This window comes from Tasmannia lanceolata, unplaced genomic scaffold, assembly GCF_043159265.1.
Source record: "Tasmannia lanceolata isolate RefF3 unplaced genomic scaffold, GAP_Taslan_0.1 ptg000008l, whole genome shotgun sequence".
Taxonomy (NCBI): Eukaryota; Viridiplantae; Streptophyta; class Magnoliopsida; order Canellales; family Winteraceae; genus Tasmannia; species Tasmannia lanceolata.
Window position 1 is genome coordinate 12403771 of NW_027518685.1, and position 13297 is coordinate 12417067.

The 13297-nt window shown below is 38.7% G+C and overlaps 3 protein-coding genes across 3 annotated transcripts; 1 reads left to right on the forward strand and 2 right to left on the reverse strand.

Moving 5' to 3' along the window:
• Positions 1-4245: 4245 nt before the first annotated feature.
• On the reverse strand, positions 4246-6605 carry LOC143883002 (Adenine nucleotide alpha hydrolases-like superfamily protein). Its single transcript, XM_077386376.1, has 4 exons — positions 6195-6605; positions 5676-5794; positions 4871-4996; positions 4246-4780 (listed from the first exon to the last, which is right to left on the reverse strand). The coding sequence occupies exons 1-4, from the start codon at positions 6414-6416 to the stop codon at positions 4693-4695; spliced, it is 555 nt and encodes a 184-aa protein (XP_077242491.1). The 5' UTR covers positions 6417-6605; the 3' UTR covers positions 4246-4692.
• A 2028-nt stretch (positions 6606-8633) lies between these two features.
• LOC143884383 (clavaminate synthase-like protein At3g21360) lies at positions 8634-10893 on the forward strand. The gene is made up of 3 exons (XM_077387914.1): positions 8634-9266; positions 9708-9961; positions 10261-10893. Exons 1-3 carry the CDS (start codon positions 8901-8903, stop codon positions 10604-10606), a joined length of 966 nt encoding a protein of 321 aa, XP_077244029.1. The 5' UTR covers positions 8634-8900; the 3' UTR covers positions 10607-10893.
• Positions 10894-11211: 318 nt separating this feature from the next.
• LOC143882734 (protein decapping 5-like) lies at positions 11212-12017 on the reverse strand. Its single transcript, XM_077386168.1, has 4 exons — positions 11925-12017; positions 11659-11853; positions 11463-11573; positions 11212-11361 (listed from the first exon to the last, which is right to left on the reverse strand). The coding sequence occupies exons 1-4, from the start codon at positions 12015-12017 to the stop codon at positions 11212-11214; spliced, it is 549 nt and encodes a 182-aa protein (XP_077242283.1).
• Positions 12018-13297: the final 1280 nt, after the last annotated feature.

Sequence of the window (13297 nt, forward strand, 5' to 3'; positions counted from 1 at the left end):
ATCCTGTAACACTTTTTTTTTTTTTTCTATTTACAACACGCGTGTGCCTGTACATATATAAACTTATTTTCTAAATAAGATAGACAAATAATGAAAGGATAGCTAAGTCCTTGTTCCTTTGAAATTGTCGCAGCCGATTGTGATTATTCGACTCAAAATTACGTTTAGTTTTGAGTCCAATAATCATAATCAGCTGCCACAATCCCAAACGAAGAGGGCCTAAGTGCATATGTTTCCTTAGATTATTTTGGGAGTTTAGCGTGTATATTTGTGCTTCAAATAGATGGTTAAAATTCAACGGCTAGAATCCAACATGGTCTCTTCAAGCCAAACAGGAGCGGTAAAGAGCTGTAGATGCGAGTCACAACTCTCTTTATCCTGTAGGACCCCTTTTACACATTAAAAAGCGTTAAAGTCAGCCATAGGCCCACAGCTCAAGTGAAGAGGGGTGCGAATCATCCAACAGGGGGGGTGAGAATTTCTCATCGCCATTTTTTTGTCTCTTTTTAAATTTCCTTATTTGCTGATGTAGTTGAGTGGGTGGAGTCGATGATATGTAAATGGAGCCGCGAAAGCGACGTGAAAAAGCAGAAAAGGCGCACCCACAGGAGCCAGCCGTCCGAGCCTTTCTTGGTCGCGGCGCTATCTCTCAAGTCCCGACTCAACCAACATGGCTTGGATTTTGCGCTCTTTCCTCTTTCTCTCTCCCTCCTTTCTACACATTTAAACGAGGCTCCATATAGATATTAGCACGTGCATAATTAGCGTCTACTAAAAACCTTGAAGTTGTGAACCCGCTATGCAACCCCACGTCGTCCTAGTCCATCAAGAATGAACATCCCCATTCCTAAGATTAAGGGTTTTAAATATCAACGGTTTAGATTTTCTTGGAGGAACCCTAAAACGATGCTTGTTGGTAAAAAAAAATTTATAGAAAATCTCCGTGAATCAGACAGAAACGATATAATTGTGGTTAATTCAGAAGGATATCATCATAAATTAAAGGCCCTTCTAAATAAAAGGAATGATAGAATGACGGGCGCCCTTGCAAAAATCACCTTCATGAGCGCCCCTATTGGCTACATTATGCAAAGTGTGGTGCCAGGGGCAGAGTCAGGAATTTACACTTGGGGGAAGGACTAATTTACACTTTGCTTGCATTTGTCATTGGGGGGCCGCTTGCTATTACTGGCGTTCAAGAACGTTGGCATATGTATTTTTGTCAACCATTTCTATTGTAGTGATAAAAGGAATTTTGAAAGTTTGGCAACCATGAAATTTTATTTTTTATTTTTTCGTGGAATATTAGCCTATCCAATGAGGAGAGACGGTAGAGGGAAGGATCTGAGGAGTTAGTGAGGAGAGGGTAAGAAGAGGTTGAAAAACAATGAAAAAAATTAATCCACTCAAAATGCAATTTATATTTTCCAATTTTTGTCAATTCTCACCCTCTCCTCACGGGTGTCCTCTCAAAATTGCTCATTCTATGGAAACATATTTCATGATTCCCAAATAATGGCCTAGGTAAACAAATATTCCATGATTTTTTTTTTCATGGTTGTCAGACATACCTCTAGTTTTGCAAAGGTGGGGAAAGGCATTCCAAAACCTAGGGTGCAAGGGTGTCATCCAGTTGGATTAAAATGAGTTTTGTTAAGGATTGGTCCGATTAAATTTGTATCCAGGGTCCATTTTAATCACATCAAATTTTGAGGATCAGTGGATCGCCGAGTCCATTGAAACCCCTATTAGAGAGATCCTACAACTGTCCTTCCTCTGAATTGCATTACCATTTTGGCATTTCCAAATATAAGTCACACAATTCTTCTATGAAAGTGGCACACTTATTTACCTTTAAGACCCTCTTTGTTTTGGATTTTGAGGACTGATTGTGAGTCGGCCCACCCTTGAGAGTATTGGTGTTAGTCCCCTTCTCTATGGTTTTTTGTCTTTTTCCTGCTGTGGGACTTTTTCTTAAAATTACCTAATTGGACTAGTGTTGAGAAAATCCACTTGGCAAATCTAGTCTAATCATGCACAAATAATTGAAAAATAGAAAATAAAAGCAAGCCACAAGATGAACACCGAGATTTACTTGGTTTGGCTGAGATGCCTATGTCCACGGGCGAGAAGTTCTTTTACTATGAGAAAAACAATATACAAGGATTGCAATGGATTCAACCTGAAAACCCACAAACCCGCAACCCTTTCCTTGCCCTCTCACCCAAGATCGTATAGGGGAGTAACCAATGAAAAAAACCAAGAAAAGGGGCGACTTTATCATTTCCTTTTTATATAAAACCTACACAACAAGTGTTTCCATTTTGCCTCCCACCCCTAGGGCTGCAAATGAACGGAGCCAAATCACAAACATGTTTGGGTTCGGCTCATTAAAAGCTCGGCTCAGGCCCGTTCATTTACTAAACGAACCGAACCCGAGCCCAAAAATTAGGCTCGTCAAATAAACGAGCCGAACTTGAGCTTTGTATCGTTCAGCTTGTACAAGCTCGTGAACATTTTAGGCTCGGTTCATAAAGCGAAGCAGAGCTTTAAAGCTCGGATTATGTTCGTTATATATATATTACTTAATGGTATTTATTTGATGTGTTTACTAAACAAGTTGAACCCGAACCCAACCAAGCTCAAGCCTGGCTTGGCTCGGCTCATTAAAAGCTCGTCTCGGGCTCCTTCGTTACTAAACGAGCCGAGCTCAAGCTTTGTTGAATTTTGGCGAGCCGAACACGAGCCCAAAAAAAAAGCTCGTCACGAACACGAACCAAACCTCAAACTAAGCGAGCCGAGTACGAACACCCCAATGTTCGGCTCGGCTCGGCTCGTTTGCAGCCCTACCCACCCCACGTAGGAAACAGGGCAACATTCCCAACAACTAGGATTGGTGTGTTTTAGCCTATTTTGAATAACAGTGGGTTTTTTAAAACTCGAGAAATGTTGGGTATTGAGGTGGCTAACCTAAAACCATGGAGAAGGGGAATAACATCAATACCCTCAAGGGTGGGGGAAGGGGTTTCTCTTGATTGTGAGTGGAGAGAGGGTATTTCCTTGGATTACTAGGGAAAAGTTAAAGAAAAGGGACTTTTTGGGTGAGAAGAAAGGGGGTTTCTGAGGATTGGTCAGTGAAAATCAATTCTTGCCCCGTGGATGCAACTTTTATGCCAAACTACTTGAATCTTCATGTCATACTTGTGCTCTTTATATTTGCTATTTTCTTATTTTTTGTGTGTGATCGGATCAGTTTCTGCCTAACGATTTTCTACATAGTACCGGAGCTATTTAGTGTAATCTATGGTGTCTATGGTTTTGAATTATAACAAAACAACGAGGTAGTAGGAAATTAAAATAGAAGTAATTGAAAATGATCAGATGATGAAAGTAAATTCACTTATCCATCGAGTGAAGTCACTAATCCACATCCGAAATTCACCCCACAAATGACTGATTGACGGTGCAAATGGATTAATAACATATGCCTCGTGATACAAAAATTACACTAGGGTGTGTACTCACGTGGTCTGATAACCTTACGAACACACTAAGTTGTCTTGCCGGTATTCTTGTTTGATAGTATCAAAACAAACTTAAACCTTTTTCTTATTGTTGGGGGTTCCAGGCAAAAGCAAAGATCCCACATCGGAAAAGTGAAGGGATGGTTGATGGGCTTATAAAGGCTCGGGCACTCTTGCTGGGTTTTTTTTTTCCTGGGATTTATGTGGGAAAATATTTAGTGGTCACATCAGCTTTTTCTTGCTGACATCAGCAAAATCTTGTCTTGAAAATGGTGGCATCTCTTTCTCTCTCTACTCTTTCTCTCCGCTCATCATAATATCTTTCTCTAATTAATGATTGTCCCCTCTTTTGTCTCCTACCTTTACCCACATAAATCCCAGGAAAAGAAAAAAACCCGGCATCCAAACGGAGCAGCGGCTAGCTTTTAAGGGTGAGTTCTAACAGTGTCCCATCACTTGTCACTTGCCAATTTATTTATTCATAATGATGTTTCTACTAACTGCAATTCTTCCTACATGTACTTTATCATTATTGCAAGGCAATCTTTTCTCTATCAAACTACACATGGAAAGTTGATGTATAGACTGTGCCTAGTGTCCTATCAGTGCATAAGGTGATTGATCTGGACCATCAAATCACATGGGTACCTCTTAAACAAGCAATAATCTACATCCTTTGATCACAACCGATTAATGTGAAGATTAGGCTATGTCTCATCCAGTGGTCATAATTGATTTCACTAGAGACTGTTTATATAATTGAATGGTTGATACAAAAGATCATTCCTCATTTATCCATGTAAATGCAGAAGGAATAAAATATTCAACTTCAGAGAATTGTAAGTAATCTCATTTTTCTTCACCTCAATGTGAAGGACCCACGAGTTTAATCATACAAAAATCTCTGTTTCTTGCTGCCAATTATGTCAATCAGAAAGGTTATCAAATTCCTGTAACTTTCAAATAGGTGAATTTGTAACATCAATTTTTCCTCCTTGTCAACTTCCAACTGCTCCTCATCAGTACATTCAAGCAGAAAGTGACATGGTAGATTTAGAAATTAAGGAGTAGGTGAGCTTGGCCGGCTACTTAAATCTTACCCAAATCAAAGTTAGCAAGAACATATACGGTGTGATGTGGGCATGACAGTTAGTGAACAGAGCGAAGTTCACATGCTCTCTTTGCTCCTCCTTGATCTCCAAATCATCCCTAGAGAATTAGGGAAGATTTGAAGTGGGGTTTTATGCTCTGAGACACTGAAATTGAAAGGAATTTGGTTAGACAAACAATATTTTTCTTGGAGGATTAAGGTCAAGTATAGATATTAGAAGATTGTTAAAACTCACCGTAATCTTGTGATCTCAATCTGCGAAAACTCCACGTTTCTAGCGCTTTCTTTCCTTGTCGATGGTTGCTTCACGGCGAGAACTCGACAATTGAGCTTGCTTATGCAGTTATTGGCCATTGTCAATCTGAAAAAACAGAGGTTTTAGATCATTTTGAATTCAAGTTCACAAGATTAAGATAATAATAATAGGAATGGTTAGATGGCTAGACTATACACCGATATTCGGTGTATATTCAATCATTTCTCATCCATTTTTCTAAAAGGATCCTCAGATAGTGCACCCCTTGAGACCCACCTCGAGATGATAGTACAGTAGAACAAGATTATCTCTAGAATGGATGGTCGAATATACACCAGATAATAGTGTATATTCATGTACCTGGTCATTCATCTATGAATTTGCAAATTATAGAACCACACTAGAGTCCAAACTTTGGATTTCAAAATTTTTTGGGAAATGACCACTGATCCTAATTAAATAATTCAGAGCCCAGCTGCCTAGCTCCCACCATACATGCGGGTCCCACCCATCGATGGCGTATTCGCCACCTTGGATGATTCATGACCACATATTGATAGGATCCAACGGTCGATTCAGAGCCGACAAATGGACAGTGAGAAACATAATCAAAAAGTAAGTAGATGGTTATATTGATACAATCAGGTCGACTTTTAGGCCATGGCCAATCCAAGGTCGGACCCACTTACTTAGATCACCCTCACCCTACTAATAATGGGGCAATTCTCTCAGCTCTAAATGGAGAATCTTATCCAAATTTGTCATGGAAAGATGAACTTCTTACTTGTAAAGAAAACTGTGATCATGGAGTCCTAAGACCAGCGTCGAAGCTCCGATTTCTTCCGCTAAGGACGCAACTGTTGCACCCTGATCACCCTCTGTGACAATAATCTCCACCTTCGCCTAGCACAATCGGGACCGTTCGATCAAATCAAACCAATTGCAAATAAATTAAAACATCAATAATTAGCCTAGTTCCATTCCAAATGTGATCACATGAAATTTGATATGAACATCTAATAAAGATAAAACAATACACTGGAATTTTGGTATATATGAAAGCATCTCTAACTCCCCAATAATCGGCTAAAGCCTAACCCTCCATTCAAGAGAAACTTATGGGCAATTAGCAAAAGATATGTGAACATTCATAGATTGAGAAGTCCACTGATCAGACAGTTAGGATCAATGACATATAGAGTGATTTGATGGTAGAGATCTATATACTGAGATTTTGTGTATATCCTATACTTAATGATCATAACCCAGAAAGAATACCAAAAAAACTCATTAAAAAACATACCTCAGGAATACCAACACAAAGATCCTTGAAAGACAAGGCCAATTGAAAGCCTTTCAGTCTAAGAACCCTCTGCTTCTGCTTGTTTTTCGATCTCGAACAAGGGAAGACATGGAGTAAGGTGATGAGATCCCCATTGCGAAGGAGATTCTCGACGGCCCATCGGAGCGCGAATCGGGCTGCATCCACATCCTCTACCACCACAATTATCTTTTGATTCTCCATCTATGAGTTGAGAGACTGTGAATTCATTTAAAACTTGAGATGGGTTTGTCTTTAACTGTGCCAAATGAAAATGATTGATAAAAGAAGATTCGGGCTGAGAAGGAGGGCAGTGGTCTAACAAAAGAACCGAGTCCCACTCCTTTTTTAATCTCCTTTTTTTGTTTGTCATTCTCATTCTGCTTGTGAAGGCTTTAACTGCTACTACACTTTGTTGTTGGACTTGGTAAGCGTCATCAGGATAGTATAATTACCAAAACAGACCCCGTACCTAAGTAGCAAGTTGATACACTGAGCTTTGGTGTGTAGTTCATATGCAGAATCTTAGACATTTAAAAGTACTCATCTCGTCCGGCATCTCTAGGATAAATGGCCATGTGGACTATCTTAAGGTGGTTTCCTAGCTTCAATGTACTATTTGTAAAAGGAATGTTATGCTTGTGACACAATTGTATTGCATATGTGGGCCCACAGTTTGATCGATCCGAATCATGTAGGCCCAGTTTGCTTTGGACTCAAATCGACTTGATTTGAGTCCAGAATCGATTTTAAACTACAAATCAAATGCTCAACTTTGCCAAGAATCTGTTTCGAATGATTCTCAAAATCCAAAAGCCTTGTTTGTTTTGGGTTTTGAGAATTGATTTTGTCAAAAAGTGATTATTGGACACAAAATTAAACGCAGTTTTTTTTTAGTCCAATATTCAGTTTTGGGCTCAAAATCTAAAACGAACTGGGCCAAAACAAGTAGTGCCTTAATGGTGGACCCTACCTTGGATCTCTTTTGCTCTAATACTATTTTAATCTCTCCGATTTTAATTTTGGCCTCTTTCTTTGCTTTTAAAATCATCTGACTAACATGATTTTTGGGGCAATAATGGGGCAATGGAGATCCAAGAGAGGGCCCACCAAAATGAAATTGTTCAGATCAATCAAATGTGAGGTCCACACATTTGCAATAATATAGGGAAGACGCTCCTCTTTGGATTTTACACGGAACTTATTTGGACTTACCGGGGGTCACCCATCCTAGTACTAATCTCACCCGAGCATGTTTAGCTTCGGAGTTCATATGGGATTAGTGAATTTGTGCTTGTATGATCGCACCCAATGTGAGCACCACCTAGATAAAAACCCCCAAGTCAATCCTCGACTTGCATGAGTCGACTTGGTTTTATCTAACTTGAGTTCTTATCTGAGTTTAGATTTGACCTTACAGAGTCAATAAAAACTCCTTTCACTGGCCCAAGTTAATGAAACACGGAGCACATTAATCATTGACTCATTCGAGACAACTCAATTTTACCTTTAGCCAAATTCTTATATGAGCCCTAGTTTTTAAATAATGGTTGTTGTACACCTAGTTTTAGTGTATATGATATATGAGAATCATATTTAAATGACGTTAGAATCAACTCATGCAATGGCCGTTAAAAATAATAATAGCTTCACATATTGACAAGAAGAAGATGAGAATAGGATAATATAATGATATATCCTGCACTAATTTTGTTTTCTTTGTGCATGACCTTTGATCTCTGATCATAGCAATGTCTTTTGTCCCTAAAAAAATCTACCCAATATAAAATTATGTTAATTAAATCTAAGTCCATTAGGAATGGTTAACTATATATGACATCTTCTGCCTAAACCTTTCGTAAATAATGCAGACCGCATCTAAATAATCGTAACACTAAAACAAAGTAATGATGCTACAATAAAGCATCATCGATCGCATTTTTCTAAAATAAGTATTTTAGAAAAAGCCAATAAGTATTTTTGGTACTTAATAAATAGGGATTTGCTAAGCTCAGGCTTTTCGAGGCTGGTCTGTTGCACGTCAGACCAGCCCCCTCGTGAATGGAGACAAAAGCTGTTGTCTTCATTAACGAGGTGGCTGGCGCGAAAACCCTTTTGCGATGGACGTTAGCAATTCTCTAATAAATATATATTATATATGAAGAACATTTTTTATGTTAAAAAATTTATATCTAATTGTTACAAAGGAAATGACCTAGAAATATGGGAGGCGTGGGAGGAGTGAAGACCCATGACTCATGAGGGGTATATCTTTTGAGAAATTTCTATCTTTCTAAATGGTCCAGGTTAATCCCATCTATATTATTCTAATTTAAATCAAATCATATATAAAAATTTTTTGGTAGGTAAGCTATTGATATGTTACAGCTATTGATACAATTTTATAATTTCAAAGCTCAAACAACCAAAACAACAAAATTTATTTTAAGAATCAGAAACAGACGGACGTGAATCTCAACGGGAATGTTCACAAAGCTAAAATCTTTACAGTTATGATTCCCTAGTAAAATCCGAACAATCAAAGAGTAGCACCAACACTACTTATAAAAACCCATCCTATCTCCTTCATACCAATCCCAACATAACAGCAAACAGCAAGAAAGAGAAGGTAAAAAAGTTAGATTTTATCCTTTTTTCCAGTCAGGAGGAGGGCCATTTTTTACTGAGATGGAGTCAATCTATGAGGAAATCAAGGTAGGAAAATGTGTGGGCCAGAAGACCATTGATGGTGAAGAAATTCCTATGGTTTTGCAACCTGCAAAATCCCATCAAGATGACATCAGTTCTCTCCTCTCTACCCTTAGAGATAACAAGGAGTGGTTTGAAAAGGAGCTTGTGAAGCACAGTGCCATTCTCCTTCGAGGTTTCAATGTGCAAAGCGCTGAGGAATTCAATGAAGTTGTTGAAACCTTCGGTTGGGATGACATCCGATACGTCGGACCCGCCCCTCGGACCCACATCCACAAACGGATCTGGACCGCAAACGAGGGCCCCCTCTCAGAATTCATATATTACCACCATGAAATGGTTCTGGTAAGTTAGTTACTCAGCTTTCTCAAACTTTGTAAACTTTTAATTCAATTATTCCAAATTTGAATTAAATTATTTTCCAAATTATTTGCAAAACAACACTTTCTCTAGAATAATCCCTTCCGTTGGTTTTAAAATTCATACCAAAAAATGCAGACTGATCTCTAAAGTTAGCACATCTTATCATGGGAATTGGTCTGACATGCGACAGACCAGCTGCGAAATGCCTTTTGCGAAGGACCCTAGCAAATCCGTTATCATATATATGCAAATGATTTTGAAGTTAAATATGATTATTTTTAAGTAGTGGTTGTGTTAGTTTTAGAAATGGTATATTTAATGGCCTCTAAAGAGGCCTTAATGTCCCATTTGCAAATAAGATTAATATAGAACTAATTTTATCTGGGTCTTCAAGATACTATTCATTGGATATGTTTTAAACAGATAAAAGAATGTCCTACCAAAGTAATACTGTGGTGCGACGTGCCACCACCAGAGGGTGGAGAAACACCATTTGTTCCAAGCTTTCGAGTCGCGGAGCGGATGTTAGAGGAATTCCCAGAAGCTGTGAAAGAGATGGAAGAGAAGGGACTGCGATACACATTCACAGCTCTCAGCAAGAACGATACGGCTTCCATGAGAGGTAGAGGTTGGGAGGACGCCTTTCTAACCTCGGACCGAGCCGAAGCCGAGAAAAGGTGTTTTGAACAAGGACATTTTTTTTATGTCCTTTGAATTGGGATTTGATCTAACTTTAATTTTGTTTTGAAGGGTGAAGCAATCATTTAATAGGTTATTTGAGTTTCATCTAGGGAGGGTGAATTGACTCTATTACTTTTTTTCTTTTCCATAGCATTCTTGCCTAACATTCCATGTATATTGTATTTCCTTTCCACCTCCCAATTTTCTACTGGCAGAATATGATATGAATTATTTCATAATAGGCTCTCATTGTGGTTTTGGCTAGAACTTAATATGTTCATCTCATGAGTTGCAGGGCCAACGCCCTAGGGATGGACATGGAATGGCAGCCAAATGGCGCCGCGAAGACAATCTTGGGCCCACGATCTCTAACCAGGGTCTTTCCTGGAAGGAAAGAAAGGAAGATGTGGTTCAACACAATTGTAGGGATGCATGGCAAGGAATTCAGCTCGGCAACATTCGCAGACGGCTCCGAGCTACCTGAAAATGCGGTGAAGAGGTGTGGAGAGATCATTGAAGAAGAGAGCATCCAGTTCAAATGGCAGAAGGGTGACATACTCTTCCTTGATAACTTGGCTTTACTCCATGGAAGGAGGCCTTCCCTACCACCAAGAAGAGTCTTGGTTGCCACTTGCAAATAGAGCGTTTGCACTGGATTTCGGTGTAAGTGGAAGTCACAACCACACTATCTTTAGACCAGATTATCAACGTGTGGTTGCGATTTTAACTCACAGCGAGAGGCGCCCATTGACCCACAATCTGGTCATTATTATTATTATTATTATTATTATTATTAAGTTGTATGCACTTTGGCTCTAGGGAGACTACTACCAATATGAATAATGCTTTGAGCCCATTTACCATTGTGTTGAAGATGTTTCTATCATATTTTACAATAAAGTTTGAATTATAAAGATGCTTTACCCAACAGTTCTATCAATAAAGGAAGCTGATTTGCTACAAGAAAAAGACTTAAATGTTGCTCATTAAAAGAATGAGGGAAAAAAAAAAAAAGACAAGCAAATTCCCACCTGCATGTTCACCAAAAATTCAAACTAGCCCATATACAGATCCCCTTATTTCAAGATTCCATGGCAATCCCTCTGTCCTGAGCTATGATTATTTTACACTGCTGAAAAGAACACACACACTACCATTACATAAGCATAGACCCTCTCTCAGTTTCCCTTCTTGGCAGGTATTAACCTGGAGAAGTTTCATCCAAAATATTAATACCTCTACTTCCCTAACTAGGTGGCCCATTTCGAAAGGGCCGGGTTCCACCCCTCCCAACATAGCCATATCCCCTTCCATAGTAAGCGCCCCGTGAACGACCACCACGAACAGGGCCCCAGCCACCTCGACCGCCACGATGCCTAGGAAAATCGCCAAAAGTCTGCATGCAATACGAAAATCCTCATGTTCTGTAACCTAAATCAATTGTGCAAGAAACAACCAAAAGCAAAATTAAAAAAAACAAAAAAACAAAACAAATACCTCGGTGTCAATTTTAATTTGCTCAGAGAACTTAGTCCTTCCATTTCGAGTTCCTTGGTCCAGTGCATTGCAAGAGAGGGAATCAAAGAAGTCGTCCTTAACATAAACAGGCTGTAGAAGAGGAAAGGTGCAGAAATAAAAAAAAGCTGATGCACAGGATAAAGTTTAGAGGTTAGCTAGAATATTGGAATCATACCTTGATATCAATTTTTGAGGATTCAGAATCATCTTCCTCCGGATTATCCTCTTCATCATCACCTCTTCCATCCCCATTGTCCCTTAAATGGGCCTTACTTTTACCAAGATGACCCCATACTTCATCCTTTTTGAATTTTTCATTCATTCCTATGAAATCGAAGTCTTCTGTGAATTTCGTAACAGCGCGATATATCTGCACGGTCAATGATCAGTGACCCATTACATCCAGCTCAGAGGATAATTTATCACTGCACATTACATTACCTGTGGTGATACTTTTTTTAAAAGTTGACAAAATGTATTGATAATCATACGAAGATTACATGATAGAGGAACCAGGAGTCTCCCATGAGCCATCATATGAGGTCCTAGGAGACAGATTCAAAACCCTGGACAGGTCCAGGGTTTCCCCTTTTACATTACTCTGTACATCTACACCACAAGATACTAATAAATCAAAAACTATAATCTTCCTAGAAGATCATTCCTACAAGCATGGTTTAAAATTTCGGTTTCGGTACCGGTTTCGTACCCCTGAAATTCCGAAATTTTCAAAATTTGTTAATAATTTAAAAAGCTTATTTAATTCATTGCGAAATTTCGGACCAAAATTCCTAAATTTTGTAACATTTCTTTTGTTTGTTTTTTTTAAATTACATTTTCTCGAAATTTCGGACCGAAATTTTGTAAAGGCCGAAATTCGAATTTTTTTAATTTGGTTTCCCCTTTTACATTACTCTGTACATCTATACCACAAGATACTAATAAATCAAAAACTATAATCTTCCTAGAAGATCATTCCTACAAGCATGGTTTAAAATTTCGGTTTCGGACACCTGAAATTTCGACCGAAATTCCAAATATTTGGTCGAAATTTGGTAATAATTAAAAAAGCTTATTTAATTCATTTCGAAATTTTGGACCGAAATTCCAAAATTTTGTAACAATTCTTTTTTTTTTTAATAGCAGTTTCTCGAAAAGGCTGAAATTCGAAATTTCGCCAAATTTCGGATTTCGGTCGAAATTTAAAACCATGCCTACAAGTACCACTTGTTAAAACAACACAACATCTTTGCGATCTTCAAATGAAGATCTTGAGAGAACCCTTCATAAATTAAAGCTAGCTTTCATGCAACCTTCCATGAAGATCTTGACAACCGTGTCTATGCTAATCAGAAAGACATCACCAAACCTACGAGCACTTCTTTAATTCACACAGAAAGTAATCAATCCCGGCTTGCAGCTCCTTTTCTTTAGGGAAGAACACAATAGCGAACTCCGGTACAGGTACTTCTTCCATCGGGTCCGAATTGGTGGCAATTTGTTTCTCTAACTTCTGGACACAAAGCCGTCGGTTGGCCTCCCAACTGAAACGGCGCTCCCTTTTCTCATACCTGTGGTGATATAATTTTACCAAGATGCAGATATGCATGCATGCACGGATGTTGGGGAAAAAAAAAGGTAGCTTATATTCCAAAAGAACTCCAAAGGCACAAATCAAAGCAGCTCTGCCTAGTTACCTAAAAGGACTCCAACATCTTGGGGATCATGAGAAATACGAACAACCTGAACCAGTGTTGGCAAATAATGGGTCTCCGAGAAATGTCTAGAATCCTACACAATGATGGAAGTTCTAA